The sequence below is a fragment of the Lepisosteus oculatus genome, chromosome 9, assembly GCF_040954835.1.
Source record: "Lepisosteus oculatus isolate fLepOcu1 chromosome 9, fLepOcu1.hap2, whole genome shotgun sequence".
Classification (NCBI taxonomy): Eukaryota; Metazoa; Chordata; class Actinopteri; order Semionotiformes; family Lepisosteidae; genus Lepisosteus; species Lepisosteus oculatus.
In genome coordinates this window covers 30,566,675-30,582,361 of record NC_090704.1, presented here as the reverse complement: position 1 = coordinate 30,582,361, position 15,687 = coordinate 30,566,675, and the positions used below count along the sequence as shown (strand labels likewise).

Sequence of the window (15,687 nt, the reverse complement as noted above, 5' to 3'; positions counted from 1 at the left end):
AGGTTTTTATTTTGATTTTGGTTCTGACTGTGGGTTCTTGGGGACCTCTGCTGGGAGGAGGAGGAGGAGGAGGAGGAGGAGGAAGAGGAAGAGGAAGAGGACGAGGACTTGCGGGTCCGGATTCTCAGGTTCTCCGTACCTGCCCGGAATCTGGAAGAAGAGCTGCTGGAGGAGCTATTGCTTCTCTCTGAGGAACTAGAGGAAGAACTGGAGTCCCCCTGGGTTGCGTTTCTCTGTGAGGAAAGAAGAGGCCTTCTGAGACTTCTTGTCTTGTGTGCTTGGCTCACTTCATACCTCTGACAGCTTACAACACAGAGCAGCCAACCAAACCTGCTGAATTGTTTTACTGCTTTCAGAACACAGCTAGGGCTCGATTATAGCTGTGTACTCGTTTATATTTAGAACAAGCGTAGAAAAATACTTTTAAAAGTACAAGTAACACTGCCATGCTCATAAATTCTAGTATTCAAGTTGTACTGAGCTATCACTGAACCACTGTGAAACAATGAAACAGCAGAACACAAAGGGGCATGTTTTATGCCCCTAAATTACACAATCTTGTTTGCAGCTTTATAAAGAAATAAAATTGATTGAGTACTTTTCCTGTATGGAGGATCTTCTTCAGTTTCAGCAGGACAGTCTTTCCTTGTGCAGCTTCTTCTTCCTTGTCAATGGTCATGTCTTTCAAGGACACCATCTTAATGATCTTGGAAGCAGCTTTTGGTCCAGCCTGGATCTCCATGTGCAGTTTTTCAATTGGTTCTTCAGTGTGAACTACAAACACAGCAAACTCTAATTAGCATTGAGATGGCTAAGCAAGTAAAATAGAATGTTTCTTCAATGTGTTGATTATTTACCTTACAATCTTATCTTGTATTTGAAAAGTAGTATAAAGAAAATAGAAAAGAAAGCCTGAATCATTCATCAGTTCTATGAGTTCTATCTATGCAATGAAAGTACCCTGTCTATAAGCCATGACAGAAACCTTGTATACACAGCTTAGTGACAACATGCACATGAGTAAGACTCATGTTCCAACAACCAATCTAATTGCATCACCACCCAATACTCAAGGACAGGCAACCACACCTTATAGACAAAAAAATCCTATGTGCAAACTATATCCTACCTACCAACTAACACACATTCAGTTACAGTATATGCAATAGGTGAACTATATGCAAAGAGTAAGGCTTATGGGGGAGCCTTTGGAAGCCCCAAGTGATCAATCCGTTGTTACTATGCCCCCTGTCTCAGGTTTGCACCTGGGAGTTAGGAGCAATTTGAAAAAGAATCTCATTTTGAACCACTATGCTATGATTGCTATGAAAGTTTTGTATGTGCACAAAGACAATTTGAAACTTTAAGGATTTCTGTCTCCTACCTTCTGAGATACAAAAGTATGATTAATATAAGGCAGTGAGCATCATACTGTAAACTAGGGCTGGGCGATATTGCCAAAAATGTAGATCACGGTATAATTTTAATTTTGGACAGTAACGATATACATCACAATATAGGATTTTTGCCTCATACTTTCAATAGAACATGCTTTAAAAGGAGTAAAAGACTCGGATAGTGAGTTTTTATTGCCAGGAGTTACCTATTAGGTTATTATTAACTGTTGGTTAGCTACTGTGTTGTTCCTTTAGTATTTTTGAAATTTCACATTGAACTAGTGTGTAGTGTGTAATGTCCTTCCACTGCTGGCTTTACTTGTCATAAGGACAGCGATAAGTTGATGAGCTGAACAAGCTCATCAGAAGAGCAAGCTCTGTCACTGGGTCTGATCTGGCTGAGAGAAGAATGGTGTCCAAACTAGAGGCCATCATTGACAACATCTCCCATCCCCTCAATGACATGCTTGTGAGAATGAAGAGCACATTCAGCAATAGGCTGATCCAACCACGGTGCGATAGGGAGTGCTACAGAAGGTCATTCTTGCCTTCTGCCATAAGACTGCACAACTCATCCACTTTGTGTCTGGGCAGGGGCAACATTGACATTGACCTGTTTTTGGACTAAACAGTAAACTCCCTGCTTACATCTGGCTTTTTCCATTTACAACTGTTTTTTGTGCATTATATGCCAGGGACTTGTACAATACATTTATATTTATAATGTGCAATACAACTTTTTGTGTACTGTTCTGGTTTGTTCTTTGTATATTCTGGACGATGAGCAACTCTTCTCAGTGCACCTTTCACTGACTGTACTGATTGTATTGTTGTATTATTTTATCCTTTCGTTACACCGTGCTGTGCTGACTGTGCTAAGCTGCTGTTGCACTGCAATTTCCCACACGGGATCAATAAAGTATCTATCTAATTAATGATGCAGGCAGCAACGTCTGCGTTGTGGCTTTTCTTCTCCCCACAACACTAGAGCTGCTTGATCCGGAGCGCATTCTCGAACTGTCCTCATACTCGCATATATGTTTCGTCTTTAAGTGATAGAAGAGGTTGCTTATATTACCTCTGGCTAAAATCGTCGCCCGACATATATTGTAGATAATCGTTGTTCCCGTCTCGCTAACGCCGCCTTTCTCCGTTTCTCCGCCTATTTGCGTTTGCGGTAGGAACACGTGCGTCTGTTTTCACCGAACAGGGAAGAGGACGCCCGCGTGTTTTTATTGGTCGCAATGGCCTCAATTCTGTCACAAACCGGACGTCTGAACCACTGAAGATCGATCATTCTGAACCAGATTTGCAAATACCAGCAAGATGAATATTTCCAGAATCATATCATTGGAGCTAAAATAAACTATTACGGGTCACTAGTAAAAAATCCGAACCCCGTTTTGCGACGACGCTGGCAGCGCAATCTCTGTAAACATCGAAATCCATTCTCTACCGGTATAAACGGTATAGCCAAATCCATATCGTAACACATATTTCTACCGATATACCGTCTGTACCTGTTATACTGTCAACCACTAATTGTGAACTATCACTACTCCCACAATATCTTACACTTAGAATCTAAAATGTCCATCTGTCCTAGAACATGACAAAAATTGAAAAGGTGAAGGATGATTCATTTTCTATTCCACTCCAATGCTCTGAGAAGATTTTCGTCTGTCATACCAAGATACAGTATATAACCAAAGATGAATAAATTACTGTTACCTGGTTTTAAATCAATGTAGATCATGTGCTTTCCAATAACTTTATATAGAGGGGAATTTCTGATGAAAGCAGCATTCTGGGATTTTTCCTCGTAGCACGCCTGGAATCCAAAGGTTGGGGAAGTAAAGCATAATGTTTTATGTACTGTTGATGAGATGGGATGAGGTCTCTGCTCTGAGTAGTAAGGTGTCTGTGATGATATCATTTCAGATGCTGTTCTTGCCTGTAACAGAGAGAGAGAGACAGCGAGAGTTATAAGATACACTCTGTGTGAGAGATTCTGTGGTGGTAGGTGGATACTTTCACAAGCATAAGGGGAAAAAAGGTTCCTACCATGCCTCTGCTGCGTTCGGTATAGGTTTGTTGTTGCGAGGAGAATTTCTCTTCTGACAGTTTTGCCTGGTTAGATTCTGGCACGATTGGGGTTCGTTTAGCAGATGGCAAATTTTCCACATTTCTGGTCACAGCAAAGGATTCTGCCCTGTTGAGAAAGATTGTATTCAGTCAAATCACTGCTTGCATTGACACTTAATCTGGCAAGAAATGAATTACACCCGAATCCATGGGTATTTATGGGAATATCAGATATTCTTTGCTTCTCGTATCTCTTAGCTCACGGTGGTACTGTACATACTGTAGCTCCTCATAACTAATGCCTAAAGGAGATAATATTTTCTCATAATAATAAAACAAATGTATTGCCAACAGCCCTGCCACTTCCTAGTCTTATATCATCAAGGCACAAAGGCCAGGCAAGGCTGAGCCTGACTAATACTGTGCTGATAGAGCTCCAAGAATAAAACAGACTGCTGCTGTAAGTGGGGACGATGAGCCAGTTTGCAAGCCTGCTCCCCATTATGGACACTGGGAGCACAGATCAGCAGGAGGTGCTGTCTTTCAGATGAGACATTGAACCAAGGTCCCAAAAACCTGTGGTCATTAAAGAGAATACAGTACTAGTACTGTTAACAGTGTTAACTTTGGTGTTACAATTAGAATTTTACTCTTAAAAGTCCCCTCTTAATTTGAATGGTGAAGCCTTTTCTCTGGTGTGCAGTGGGACTGGTGCACAACGGCTGCCGTATATCTCCCGGGAGCATGCTGTACTTCAGTGCTGGCTGAAGGCAGGTCCCCTCCTATATTTAAAGAGCTCTGGGATTTTTCAATATAAAAAGGACTTGCAAGGAAATATCCGCTTTGGAAATAGAATGAAGATGTTTCTGTTATTAGTTTAGAAGGCCTTTTATCCTTTTAAGCTTCTCTGTTTTCAAGAACTGGTGTAACATTTCATTTTTAGTTGTAGTTTTTTTTATACAAACGACGTACCTCATTGAGAAAAGTCGTTCCTGCTGTTGAACAGGTAGGGCTTCAATTTTGAAGTTGCTCTCTTTGATGTCAAGTTTTGCAGCAAACCTCAGTGGAACCTCTGTACGGATCCTGTCATAAATCTCCAGACCAGCCTGAATTAAGTGTGTGTTGACACCCATCACAGCAATGGTGTGCATAGCAATGCTGCAAAGCAAACAGTCAGGAGCTAAAAAATTGGCTATAAAATCAGATCTCTGAGAACAAGGTTTAACAGAGATACCATAAATGAGAAAGAGGTTCTATTTTTCTTGGCTGAATTGCTTACAATTATTTTTGTTTAAATTATGATTAGTACTGGACATCTTAGACTTGGAAGCTACAATTAGTTACTCCTTTCTAATGGGAGGATAATTTCAGCTGAATTCTGTTCAGGGAATCTGTAATAAGGATAGCAAAAACAAGCAAAAAATACATGTACAGTTACACTTATCTGCTACATAATGCCATATCATGGAACAGTATTTTATGTTTGTAAACAACAGAATTGATTTTTGTATGCAAAGAGTGGCGAGGGCGCACAGTGTGCTTCGAGTATCCTCTTGGGTGAGCATAAAATATTTAAAAACAAGTCTTAAGTGAAGAGCAGTCTTCAGTGGTTGTACAGTACAAATGACAATTAAAGTGACAACATGGAAAATATCAGGGAGCTTTTGGGAATTAGGATGATCAAACTGATTGCTAAAGCATATGCATTCCTTAGCACTTCAATTATACTTGACAGGTAATAATTTAAAAAATCCAAGAATGACAGTAAACTGATGGAAATGACTGAATATAATTTCTAAGCATTATTCTTCTGTTATCACAAGCAGATTAGTAAAAAAAATGTAAAGTATACTATATACAGTAAATGTAAAGTGTACTGTATTTTGGAGCATTTTAGATTTCATCAGCCTTACCTGGGTGTTATCTCAGCCTGCATTTGTATGTTGGTGTTCATCAGCTGAGTAATCCTGAAGTTATCAGAAGCAGGAGGTGTGAGGCGGGTTTGGACTTTTATGAACATTGAAACAAAGAAATGAACAAAGAAACGTAAAAAAAAAGAAAAGCAATAAAATCAAAGAAAGGAACCCTATATAAGAAGAAAGCAAAGCATGTCATTTTATATAGTGCTTTCCTGGACACTCCACTCAAAGCGCTTTACAGGTAATGGGGACTCCCCTCCACCACCACCAGGATGATGCGACGGCAGCCATAGTGGGGGATGGGAGATTATTAGGAGGCCATGATTGATAATGTGACCAGGACACCAGGGTTTACCATTTCTACCCTGTGTGTAAAAAATATGGATTTTTAGTGACCACAGAAAGTCATGACCTCAGTTTTGCATCTCATCCAAAGGACAGTGCCTTTTTACAGTATAGTGTCCCCATCACTATACTGGAGCATTAGGACCCACGCAGACCACAGGGTGAGCGCCCCCTACTGGCCCCCCTAGCAACTCTTCCAGCAGCAACCTTAGTTTTTCCCAGGAGGTCTCGCATCCAGGTGCTGGCCAGGCTCACACCTGCTGAACTGCAGTGGGTTACTAATTGTGAGTTGCAGTGTGATATAACTGCAGGCTGTTACTGTATATTTTCATTTTCCACCTCCTTTTGTGTGCTTGGTCCATACCATTATTTGACAGTTAAAGCAATATCCCGAAGCAGTAAATCAAATAAATGATACTTGAATGAGGCAGTTATTCTCAGCCCATTTATAAGCTTCCAATTCCTGGGTCTCATCTGAATTTAATCTCCTGAGGAACCACTTAGCAGCAAGGCAAGGACATCGCCGTGGCGCCATGTTTGCTTACTGTTGGCTGCAGAGGCAGCCACAGCTGCAGAGTACAGGCCCAGCTCCATGGGAAGGCCGATACATGTCGGGACAATTCGGCGCATTTCGGCAACCATCAGGGGCTTGGACCACTGGAATGTGACCCCGTCCCGCAACAATTTCACCACTTTCTTCACCATATCGTGCTGGTCCAAAGGTCCTGTGGCCGCCTGCAAGACAGCCAGAGTGCACAGCTGAAGCGAATCAGGGCCTTTGTCCATTTTTTAAACTACTACAGTCTTTTTCAAAGTGTCTACACAGAAACAGCAGCAAAAGATTTACTGGATTAAGCGATGATTAAATACTGAGTATTCCTCCAAAAATCAAACACTAGTTAGGTCACTGGGAAATGAATGTTGAAATGATTTCTAAGTCAACACTAATTTTAACATTGAGAATGTGCAGGGAAGAGTCCATGGGTATGTCATGACTGGATTATATTAGATTATTTTACTGTGTCTGCAATTAATGATAATAAAATAGTACAATTATACTGTATAATCATAAACTTTAGCAATAATTGTAATTAATTGTGAAGTCAATCTACTGCAGAGGAAAAGGATACCCTAATTAAAGCTAAAACTAAAATATTCCATCAAGTAATTGTTTTCAGTGACTTGAATTTTCTGCCTCTTAAGGCAATACATGCCTGCATAGCGTCTTCAATGGTATTCTTGTCAAGGGTGCCGAAAGTGATTTCTTGTCCCAAGAACTTCATGTAGACTGATGCCAAGGGTTTGTTGGAAGGGAAGCTTCTCCAGTCTGTGAGCTGTACAGAGACATAAAAACTGTCAACTGGCAAAGGACAAATCCACCATAGAGGACATTCAGCCTGATCTTCACACCATGGTCTTACGTGTGACAGTCAAAGTCACAGCAGTCCTAGACACACTCCTTATTTTCAACAAAATAGAAGTCTTTGGATTTCCTGTGTCTAGTACTTGCCTGGGACCAGGCTAGGATAGGGGATTTAGCAGCCTAAAGTCATTTTCCCAAACCTGAGTCTCATGGAACTCTGTCACTAACTTATCAGTCCTGCCATCCTGTCATCTGTGATGACACTCTCTGGGTGTATGGATATCTACTCCAAGAGCCTCCTGGGGAGGTCTGTTACATATGTATTATCTATGTACTTATAGTTTGAATTACAATTTCACTTTTTCAAGCAGAAATCTGCTGCAAGAATATGAACCATTGAATAATGTTCTCGATAGTAAAGTAAAATATAAACTGAGAGGTTTTCTAATGTTTTCCAATTCAACTTTCACAAGGCAATAATATAACTAACATTTTGTGGAAAAAAAACTTTTTCATGAACATACTGTATCCTTATTCAAAATGTTTCAAAATATTACTTCACATATTTAAATTGAATTTGATGTGAAACTATAATATATGCATTTCCCTGTAAATGTGTACTAGCAGGGAGACCACTAAGATCCAGTTCATCTGACACCATGTATTACCCAAACTCTACTACTGTATATCTGTTTTTTTTATTTCATTTTTGTCATTTGAATTGTTCATATGTAACACACGAAATAACACTGAGAAATGGGGTTTAACAATATGAGAAATCGTGTTCAACAACAGTTGAACTTGGCAATTGACTGAAAGGAAGGAATTTTATTAATAAACTTACTGCTTTCAGGATACGTTGTTTTTTGTCTATCTCCTCAGAATCAGTTGCCGCTTGGCGCTTCAAGAGGGCCTCTTGAATCCCTTCTGCTCGGATGCCAAACTAGGTTAGAAAAATCACACCATTTCTCAGATTGTTTTTAAAAATTTGCAGTGAACAATTGGTCTTTATGATTCCCCCATTTAATTTGGAATGCCTATGTTTTAAGATTCAGCTCTTTGGCAGTCTTACTCACTCCAGTAGAGGATGAGAGTTGTGAACGTACAGTATGTTCCTTCAACACAGCTACTTGCATGACTGTTTGTTATCTGAGATGTTGTAAGTGACTGGTAGGAGAGGTAGCAGTGATTGGAGGGGCTGGAGACTCTCCCACTGACATCACTGCAAGCTTGCAGGTGCACAGTAAGTGTCACGCCCTCTGCAGTCAGAGGGCGCTCCTACTCTGTCCTGTCCCTAGTTTCCTGCTTTGCTGTCCTTCTGGTTTCCCTCTTCCCTTGGGCTATATATTTCCGGGTCACTTATTCTGCCTCGCTCGGCATTGACGTTCGGATGTCCTGAGACCCGCCTAGCACCAGGTCACCCCACGTCCGCTATCTAAGGGCACAGGTTTCTATACGGCACTCCAGAACTCTTTGCGCTGACGAGCCCGGGCTAACTCCCCGTTCCGCTGCCTCGTATAGGGTCTTTTTTCTCTCTCCTGCCTCTCCACGGTTTGTCCCTTCCGACATCCGTGACAGTAAGTTGCAGTGAGTCCTTACTGACTAATTCCAGCTCTGTGGCTCTGAACTTGCAATATCTGAGCTGTAGACGTCAACTTGTGCTCCATGCTAGGTGGGTTGGGGAACTTTTCCTGGATTTCAATCTATTCAAATAAGACCGATATGATTTCTTTCTTACCTCTGCAAGATCTGCTGCTGCTCCAGAGAAGTAACCTCGGATTTTAGAAATCAAAGCTCTGGGCAAGATGCTCACAGCGTCGTTGATGATGAACACATTGGCAGCAGCTCCTGCCATTAGCTCGGCTGGTCAGAAGAAACACAGATCATGATTGAAACACAAATCGTGAATGAAATTGTGTTCCTTGTACAAAGAGAGACTTTTTGATAATAAAGCTGGCTTTAGGTGCTTTGTGGATGAACTCTGTACAATCCCAGTGTATATTCCTGTCCTATATTCCACCATCCAATGACAGGTATGAGCCAAGAAACTCAAAGGAAAACTAGAATAAATATCTGTCTTGCCAGTCTCCTGACATACCTGTTTGTATATTTGTTTGTTGATTGTTCTGACTGCAAAATCAAAAGGTCGACCACAGGAAAGTACATAACTTCTAGTATGTTGCACCCTCCTCGGGACACACAAACACTTGATCATGCTGTGATGTGTAAGCTTGGCCTGCTGCCCTTCTGATTGAGTTGAAAGGTTCCGACAAACCAGGTTTAACAAAGTAACGTGCTGTGGTGGTGGTAGGAAAATACAGTAAAGGCTGTGTGCCATCAGCTGTCTGCAGGGTATAGGCTGTCCCTGTATAGTGGTCAGGACATCTGCCACTAGTGTGACCAACCAGCAAAGGATCAATGAATGTAAACAGGGACTGAGAACAGGAAATTCCTAAAAGGTTGTGGGAGTATAGAACAGGCTAGACAACTATGTTGTTGTAGTTGAATTCATGGCTTCTTTTAACAATTGCCTGTATGAGATCCTCAAATCAATAAAGCACTAAGTACCCAACAGGCTGGAAAGGCACACATTTGTAGCCTACCATTGTTTAAATGGACAAAACATAATTTTGCCTTCAAGCAGCATGATTAACTTTCAGTTCCATGCACTAATCCTGTGTTGTGAGTTTGATCGTGGTCTCCTACAAATGCCACCTCACATGAGTGTACCAAAGCATTATTCTTTATGTGCATTTTGCTTTTGTATACAGTATATTAAAGACTTCTACTCACTTTTGAAAATATCCATATGAATGGCCTTGCTGTAGCGGTAGCTCATCCTGTCTAGTTTACGGTTCAGGAGTTTCACAGCAACATTGCAAGCAGAAGCACTTTAAGAAGAGAAAAGCAGTTATTGAACACACAACACAAGTTATTACACACTAAAGCCCTAGAGACAAGAGGATCTTATATCAACAAGTCAGAGAGGCAGAAAGACAAAACTCCACTGGATTCTTACACTGGGCCATAATCAGGAGAGCTGCTCCTTGCCAGAGCCTTCATGTGGGAGTAGGTGAAGCTGGCCACCTGCAGGCTGGTCTCCTTCAGTAGGGCATCAGCAAGAGTTGTCACCAGAGCCATGGTGGGCTTGGTCTCAAACAGGACGATACAGGCCACCATACGGACCTCAGGGTGGAGCTCTCTGTTCATAAACAGTTGCAGAGCCACTTCCTGGACCTGGACGACATCAGAGATGGACACACTCCAGTACTGTCACTGAGGACCAATCAAAGTTCACCAAGACATGTCACAAGTCTATAGAGTCCAGGTCATAAAGTCTGAGCTCTGAAGGTAGTACCTAGTTTCAGACCCAAAAAATTATGTTCAGTATCACGCACATTTTTCTACGCTTTGCTTTCTTTGACAACGCCTTACTTACATGTACACTAAAAAATTCAATGTTTTTACTTCCACTCTGGGTATCATACTATTCAACCATTCATGCAAAATTCTAACATATTCTAACATTCTATTTGCCCTTTTTATTGCTTACACAGTTTGAAATACATAGTGTAGCAACAACAATAGCTTCCTCCAGCTTTGTGTTTTACCTTCTTGTATCTATAGTTTATGTTTCTGGTACTTTCCAGTAACCTTCAGAACGTGTCTATATTAAATGCTATTACAGGTGTTCCTAAAGTAGTGTTGTAGTAATGTATACTGTACATTGAAGGTGTTTTCCCAGTCCTGGAAAGCATGTCAGGTGTTTAGCTCTATCACTACCATCCAATATTAAGGTTCCTGTACTTTCTTCTCACCTTCTTGCGATCCTGTTTTGCAATGTTCCTCAGGGCCATCACTGCATCGACCTGGATTTTGACCGGCAGGTGCGAGGCTCCGGAGGAGAATCCCGGCAGGAACTTTGTGACGCGCTTGATGCTGGATGGCTGACCTGCGTTCCCAATGGCCTTCAGTGCCAGGACGATCTCCTCTTGGTGGCCTCTGCTAGCAGCTTCAGCAGCAAAGTTGTGAAGGGGCTGAAACCAGCGAGATGATGAAGTGTGATGCTCTTAATAACAGTCATAATAAGACACCACAGAAACTGGGAGCAGCAATCGCTTACCTCTAAAAGGCTGTCAGGGCAGCTGTCATGCTTCTGACAGTAACTGTGCACCAAAGACCCATAACCAAGAAGGCATACTTTGCGCAGGATAGGTTCTTGCTGAACATGGCGATTGTGAACAAGCTCCTAGAATAAGAATCATAGAGGAGTTTAGAAATGGACTCAATGCTCTTAATAAAACTCATTACATGATGTTGGTCAAAGTGTCCTCTTACAGCAGCAATGTTCAAGTTGTCATGGTTGACGTATGACTGGTACAAAGCAGTCAGAAGAGCCTGAGTGGCTTCCATCAATGTAAGTTGATCATTCTGGATCAGCTCCTTAATGAACCTCAGAGCACTGGAGGTTCCTGTGGCAGGAACCGAATCCAAAACCCAGCGTCTACACAAAAGAAATGAAACAGGGGCTGTATTTCTCTAGTGAATTGAACAAGTGACAAAAAGCCCTATGGAAATTAAGGAAAAAATAACACTTTTATTCACTACAATATTCAGAATTCCGTTATGCTTATGCTGTACATCTAGAAAAATTATTCGCTAAATTTATTTTCATAATGCTTGACACAAGCTGATATTAGTTCCTTCCTACAGAGGAAACTTTTACTTTTAAACAGGTACCTGTAGTCTTGTTTCCCTTTAAACTGCTTCCAGATGGCCTGTATGTTCTGATAGCTGGCAATGCGGAGCATTTGGACTAAGTTCATGAACTTCAATGGGGCGTCTTCGTGAACCTGCTGTTGATTGTTCTGAACCAGATGTCCCAGTATCTCTACAATCTGTCAATCACAGCCAGGAAGCACATTTTACCAAACACATAAAACATTACTGAAACATAACCTTTTAACATATCATAAATTGAATAGGATCTGAGCACCACACAAATATGTTTTAAATTTTTGGCATGAATACGAAGCGTGACTTTCTTGAACTACCTGTCTTACCTAAAGTCCGTTGAATCATTTAAAGTTTACCTGGGTCTCTGGGTTCCGGTTCCGGAAGAGTTGAATGGGCATCTGGAGGATTTCAGAGGAAAATTCATACCTCAAGGTCCCTCTCTTTTGGTATTCTGATTCCCCAGGTTGAACAGGGGAGTTCCGAATCTCCTGGAAAATGAGATTTTGTCTGGAAAGCACAAAAACATGAACTAGTCAAAACAGAATTAGGGATGACAAACAAATGTGTTTGAATGCATGAAGATTTCAAAACAACCAATGAAGATACAAGATATTAGCTTCCATTTACAGTAACTGTAGTTTAGCACCAAGCACACCCAATAAAATAACACGTTTCCACTTCCTACATGCATAACTGCTGTACCTTGCTTCCAGTTGAGCAGCTCCGGTCATTTCGTTGAAAGGTGTAAACTGATGGAGCTCCTGGGCTGTAACCTCAATGATCAAGGCGTCAGAGTCTGTGGGCTTCAGGATGTAACTGTAGGCAGCAGCTCCTCTGAGACTCTTTCCTCTCTGAACAGAGATGCAAAATTGTGAGACCCAGAGAACTGGGGATAATAGGGAATCCTTCAGCCCTCAGAATGTTTCTTACCTGCTGACAATGGGCACAATGTTCTATTTCCTCCATGCCAATGTCTTTCACTATTTTGTCATTGCAGTCGCTCAAGTCCTTGGACTTGGTGACACTGATGCGCCCTCTCTTCTGATCCTCACGGATGATGTATTCTGTTTTGCAGACTCCTTGCACTCCATCCTGGAAGACAGAAACCGTGGATGTGATGACTGCAATCTTCCATAGGATTTGCAATACTGTCTCAGATGGAGAGATGTTGTGTCCTTTACCTCTTGCAGCTCGTACACGTTCTGGCTCTTCTTGATGTTTAGATGCAGCATGTTGAGGATGCCTTTGAAGATGTTCAGCACAGTCTCAGAAACTTCAGAGGGAGCATAAATCCGACCCACCCGGCCGCTGTCATACTCAAACTTGATGGGGGTGGTGAGCTGAGGGGCCAGTGCCTGAGTGAGTCTGGAAGCTGATACAAACTGATCCTTGGGCCAGATTCCATTGTACTCTGATAGCTGAGGCTCCAACAGCTAGAAAGAAAGAAATAGAGCCAATATATTGAATTACACAATAAATACTGTTTTCTTCTTTTGAATCAATTTGATATCTGCATAAGTGATTTAGGATTATTTTGGAAATGAATAAATGCCTTTCAAATATAACTAGGCGTACCATTTTTCCTAAAATATTTTGAGAAGTGTAGATAATACTGTAATAGAACACTTCCTTTTCAATTTTAATCTATATGGTATCAGTTAAACTGTTCATCTAGGGCTGACTGTCCAACACACCTGATCTCTTAACAACTCATAATCTGTTTCTCATATGCTGAAAATGAACACCACAGCATCTACAAATATAGTGTATCCTCTGCAAATCGAGTGCCAGTGTGTTGAAAAAATGGCATATTTTTATTCTATGAGACAGAGAGTATCTGAAAGACAACAAAGACCCACTTCACTCCTAGTTTGACTATACTGTATAACAGTAATGCAAAGCTATTGTTCTTTTAGGGTTGAAATCATTTAGGCATTTGATTTTTACAAATGAAAAGTTTCAGATGCATATATATCTGAGGATAGATAGTACACTAACAAAATACCCCATTCAACAAACGAGACTGGAACCTAACAGTTTCCTTAAAATATCAGCTTACTAGCACTTAGAAACCATACACTTTTTGTGCAAATGTTTTCTAGATAGCTGTGTTGTTATAACAGTGTGTATAAACAACTGTTTACTTTTACCATTGGATGAAATAAGCATTTCATTGCACTTGTGCATATGACAATAAACTGAACAGTTCAGGAAGGAGTGAAAATGTTAAATTCAATGGTTCAGATTTTAAGGGAAAGTTTTACATTTTACTTTCTATTGATTTTCTTTTACTTGGTTAAACACAATTTACAAAATCTAAATTTGGAGCTATACAAAATGTTCACCATAATTTGTAATACTGCAACATGTGCTAGGGCTTTGCATGTATATTTGTACCAGGAGGCTATTCAGTCATCTCTCTCCTGTCATCTCAGCCTGTCGTTCTGTCATCTCAGAAAAATATTTATTATGAAGTCAATCCATTTAAAAACCACATAAATGGGCAAATGAGTTATAAATGGCGGCAGAAAAAAAACACAAATGCATCAGGTGGTCCTCTAACTGCTTGTGTGTGTTGGATAAGGACTGTGGTTGCATTTTGGAGGTCATGCTTTGGAGTCACGACTGAACAAGATAAAGTGTAAAGACTTTACATCCAGAGAGATGAATCCGCTTCAGCAAAGAAATTCCCTGTAATGTGTCATTGCAACAATATCATTGGCTTTTGTGTGTGAGGATAGTAGCAGCTTTACCTTGATTAAATAGGTCTTCTGAGCAATTCCACTGATCACCACTTTAGAGTTGATCTTTAGTCCAGCTCGAGCTAGGCCCGCGGTGGGAAGACCAGCCAGCATGACACCTTCATACTTGTACACGTAGGTTCTACTTGCGCTGAAGTCTGGCTCTGCAATGTCAAAATGTCAAAATTATATAAAAGATGTAGATAGTGTTATACTGGGAAATTAAGCAATGAAATGAAGCATTCGTATTGTCATTGGTGAATGCCATCGGCCTTATTAAAATGAATAAGAATGTTAAGTTGAACTCTCTGAAATGATGTAGCACAATGTTAATTAGGAAATGTTTTTTTAGAGAAAGGGAGTTTCGTAACAATTTTCGTGTTCAGAGATGTAATTAAGCTGATTGTTAAGAAGAGGTGTGAATAACATCATGTATTAAAATAACTTCCTGTTCTATGGTACACAGACCCAATTCACTACCCCGTGTTTTCAATGTTTTATTAGAAAATAATGCATAAGTTTCAAAAAGCAATTTCATTTCAATGGAGAACAGCGATTTCAACTTTGGGAAATGCATCTTTTAAATACTCACCTATATTCACCTGTTGACTAGCTGCAAGAGAACAAAAAGATCAGTTTGAATAAAGATGTTGTTTTCTGGTGATATTTTACATTAAAATTTTCTGTTTCAGCCCAGTGTAGGTCCACTCAGAATTAATAATTAAGAACTAAAAAATCACATCTACAGTATGTGTCTTTACTCTATTAACCATGATCTGAAAACCTTTCTGTGATGTGTAATACATGTCTACAATCTGCAGTATTGCACATACAGTATGATCTACAGTATGTATGTCTCACTTCTACTTTTAAACATATTCTATTAAACTTTACTCCTTACCTGCTGTTAAAGACTTTCTTTTCCTTTCTCCTTTCTGCCTTACCTTCACACTCGGTAAGACTTTCAATATGCATTCATTATATAAGCACATTTTATTGCAATGCATAATATAACACGATAAAATGAAGCAAAAGAAATGATCAGTGCATCATCACTTACCCACAAGGGCTAGCGTTAGTGTGAGGACAATCAGTTTCAT

At 40.4% G+C, this 15,687-nt stretch overlaps 1 protein-coding gene across 1 annotated transcript in view; it reads right to left on the bottom strand.

Annotated features, from left to right (window-relative positions):
• LOC102695798 (vitellogenin-like) overlaps window positions 1-15,687 on the bottom strand; it is a 23,490-nt gene extending 7,803 nt beyond the window's left edge. Inside the window, exons 1-23 of the mRNA XM_069194364.1 lie at window positions 15,648-15,687; window positions 15,180-15,200; window positions 14,600-14,751; window positions 13,028-13,279; window positions 12,777-12,938; window positions 12,549-12,697; window positions 12,203-12,353; window positions 11,850-12,007; window positions 11,448-11,613; window positions 11,233-11,358; window positions 10,928-11,146; window positions 10,129-10,346; window positions 9,903-10,000; window positions 8,848-8,972; window positions 7,954-8,052; window positions 6,961-7,080; window positions 6,292-6,481; window positions 5,396-5,489; window positions 4,455-4,640; window positions 3,462-3,609; window positions 3,129-3,351; window positions 599-774; window positions 46-233 (exon numbers count right to left, since the gene is read on the bottom strand). Of these exons, the coding sequence (XP_069050465.1) occupies window positions 46-233; window positions 599-774; window positions 3,129-3,351; window positions 3,462-3,609; window positions 4,455-4,640; window positions 5,396-5,489; window positions 6,292-6,481; window positions 6,961-7,080; window positions 7,954-8,052; window positions 8,848-8,972; window positions 9,903-10,000; window positions 10,129-10,346; window positions 10,928-11,146; window positions 11,233-11,358; window positions 11,448-11,613; window positions 11,850-12,007; window positions 12,203-12,353; window positions 12,549-12,697; window positions 12,777-12,938; window positions 13,028-13,279; window positions 14,600-14,751; window positions 15,180-15,200; window positions 15,648-15,687 (3,461 nt within the window). The remainder of the gene's footprint in view (window positions 1-45; window positions 234-598; window positions 775-3,128; window positions 3,352-3,461; window positions 3,610-4,454; window positions 4,641-5,395; window positions 5,490-6,291; window positions 6,482-6,960; window positions 7,081-7,953; window positions 8,053-8,847; window positions 8,973-9,902; window positions 10,001-10,128; window positions 10,347-10,927; window positions 11,147-11,232; window positions 11,359-11,447; window positions 11,614-11,849; window positions 12,008-12,202; window positions 12,354-12,548; window positions 12,698-12,776; window positions 12,939-13,027; window positions 13,280-14,599; window positions 14,752-15,179; window positions 15,201-15,647) is intronic.